General features: G+C 69.4%; 1 protein-coding gene across 1 annotated transcript; it reads right to left on the bottom strand.

The window, feature by feature from the left end:
• Window positions 1-44: 44 nt before the first annotated feature.
• EMIHUDRAFT_125388 (glycosyltransferase, family 2) lies at window positions 45-652 on the bottom strand (the record flags this gene model as incomplete). The annotated part of the gene is made up of 1 exon (XM_005756695.1): window positions 45-652. A coding segment is annotated over one exon (608 nt), but the record flags the coding sequence as incomplete, so codon positions are not given.
• Window positions 653-1174: the final 522 nt, after the last annotated feature.

Here is a 1174-nt window from a genome sequence, read left to right on the forward strand (position 1 = left end):
CGCGTGTCGTCGCCAGCGCCTGGTCTCCGAACGGCAGCTCGTACCAGCGCGAGCGCAGGTTGACAGTCCACTCCATCAGCGCGAGGCCCGCGGGCGGCGAGTGCGCCTCGGCGAGCTGAGCGCGGTCGCACTGAAACGAGAAGGCCGTCATCAGCACCGCCCGGTCGGAGAGCGAGCGAAGCAGCAGCGCATCCCACAGCGCTGGCAGAGCCGTGTCGGCGTGCAGGACGAGCACGGCGTCGCCCGTCGCGTGCCGCACGCCGGCGCGGACGGCGGGCCCGCGCCCGCCGTGCGACGTCTCACGCAGGAGCCGCAGCCGCGGGTGTGCCGCCGACCACTCGGCGACAAGATCCATCGTGCGGTCGCGGCAGCCGCCGTCAACGACGATGACCTCGACATCGTCGAGCGATGCCGCGCCGTGGTGCAGCGCGTCGAGGCAGTGCCGAATGCTCCTCTCCTCGTTGTAGGTGGGCAGCACGACCGACACGGTGCGGAGGGGTGGCAGCGTGGCGGCTGGCGAATGCAGCGGCGGCGGAGGCCTCAGCCTTCCGAGGAGGCGGCGTATGGCGTCGAAGAAACCAACCTGGAGAAGCATGAAGGACTGCACGGCGACTACGAGCAGGTAGTCGACGAGGCCTCCAATCGTCCGCATGGGACAACACCCCGAACCCAAGCAAGACGCACAAGCACAGACAGTCGAGAAGGGAGAGACAGCCGCGATAGTAGAAGCCAGCGCTGGGTACAAGGCGAATACTCGGTATTTATACCGGTAGGGAGGCGTGTGCCGAATACAAAGTGGAGTCCCGCCCGCCACGCAATAAGTGCAGATGTCCTCTTCAGCCTGCCGAGAGCCTCCTGGCCCGCGCGCGCGCTCCGCCTGCCGCGCGGAGCGACTCGGTGGACGTCCGAGCCCGCCGCCCCTCGCCACTGCACCCTGCTGGCCCATGCAGCGCGACACCGCCGCGCTGCGCCTGCTTCCTTGCGCGCCGCTGGACGTCGGCCGAAAAGACCGCTTCCCTCTGGGGACCCGACTCCGCGAAGATCGCGCGCGCGTCGTGAATGCGGCGCGCGCGCGATCTCCGTTCCCGGGCACGCCGGTCGCAGTGACATGGGCTCCCAGGCTCAAAAGCGCTCCCGTCAACAGCGAGCGAGCGCCGCCGCTGCTCCTCCTCCC

Source organism: Emiliania huxleyi, assembly GCF_000372725.1.
Source record: "Emiliania huxleyi CCMP1516 unplaced genomic scaffold EMIHUscaffold_9515, whole genome shotgun sequence".
Classification (NCBI taxonomy): Eukaryota; Haptophyta; order Isochrysidales; family Noelaerhabdaceae; genus Emiliania; species Emiliania huxleyi.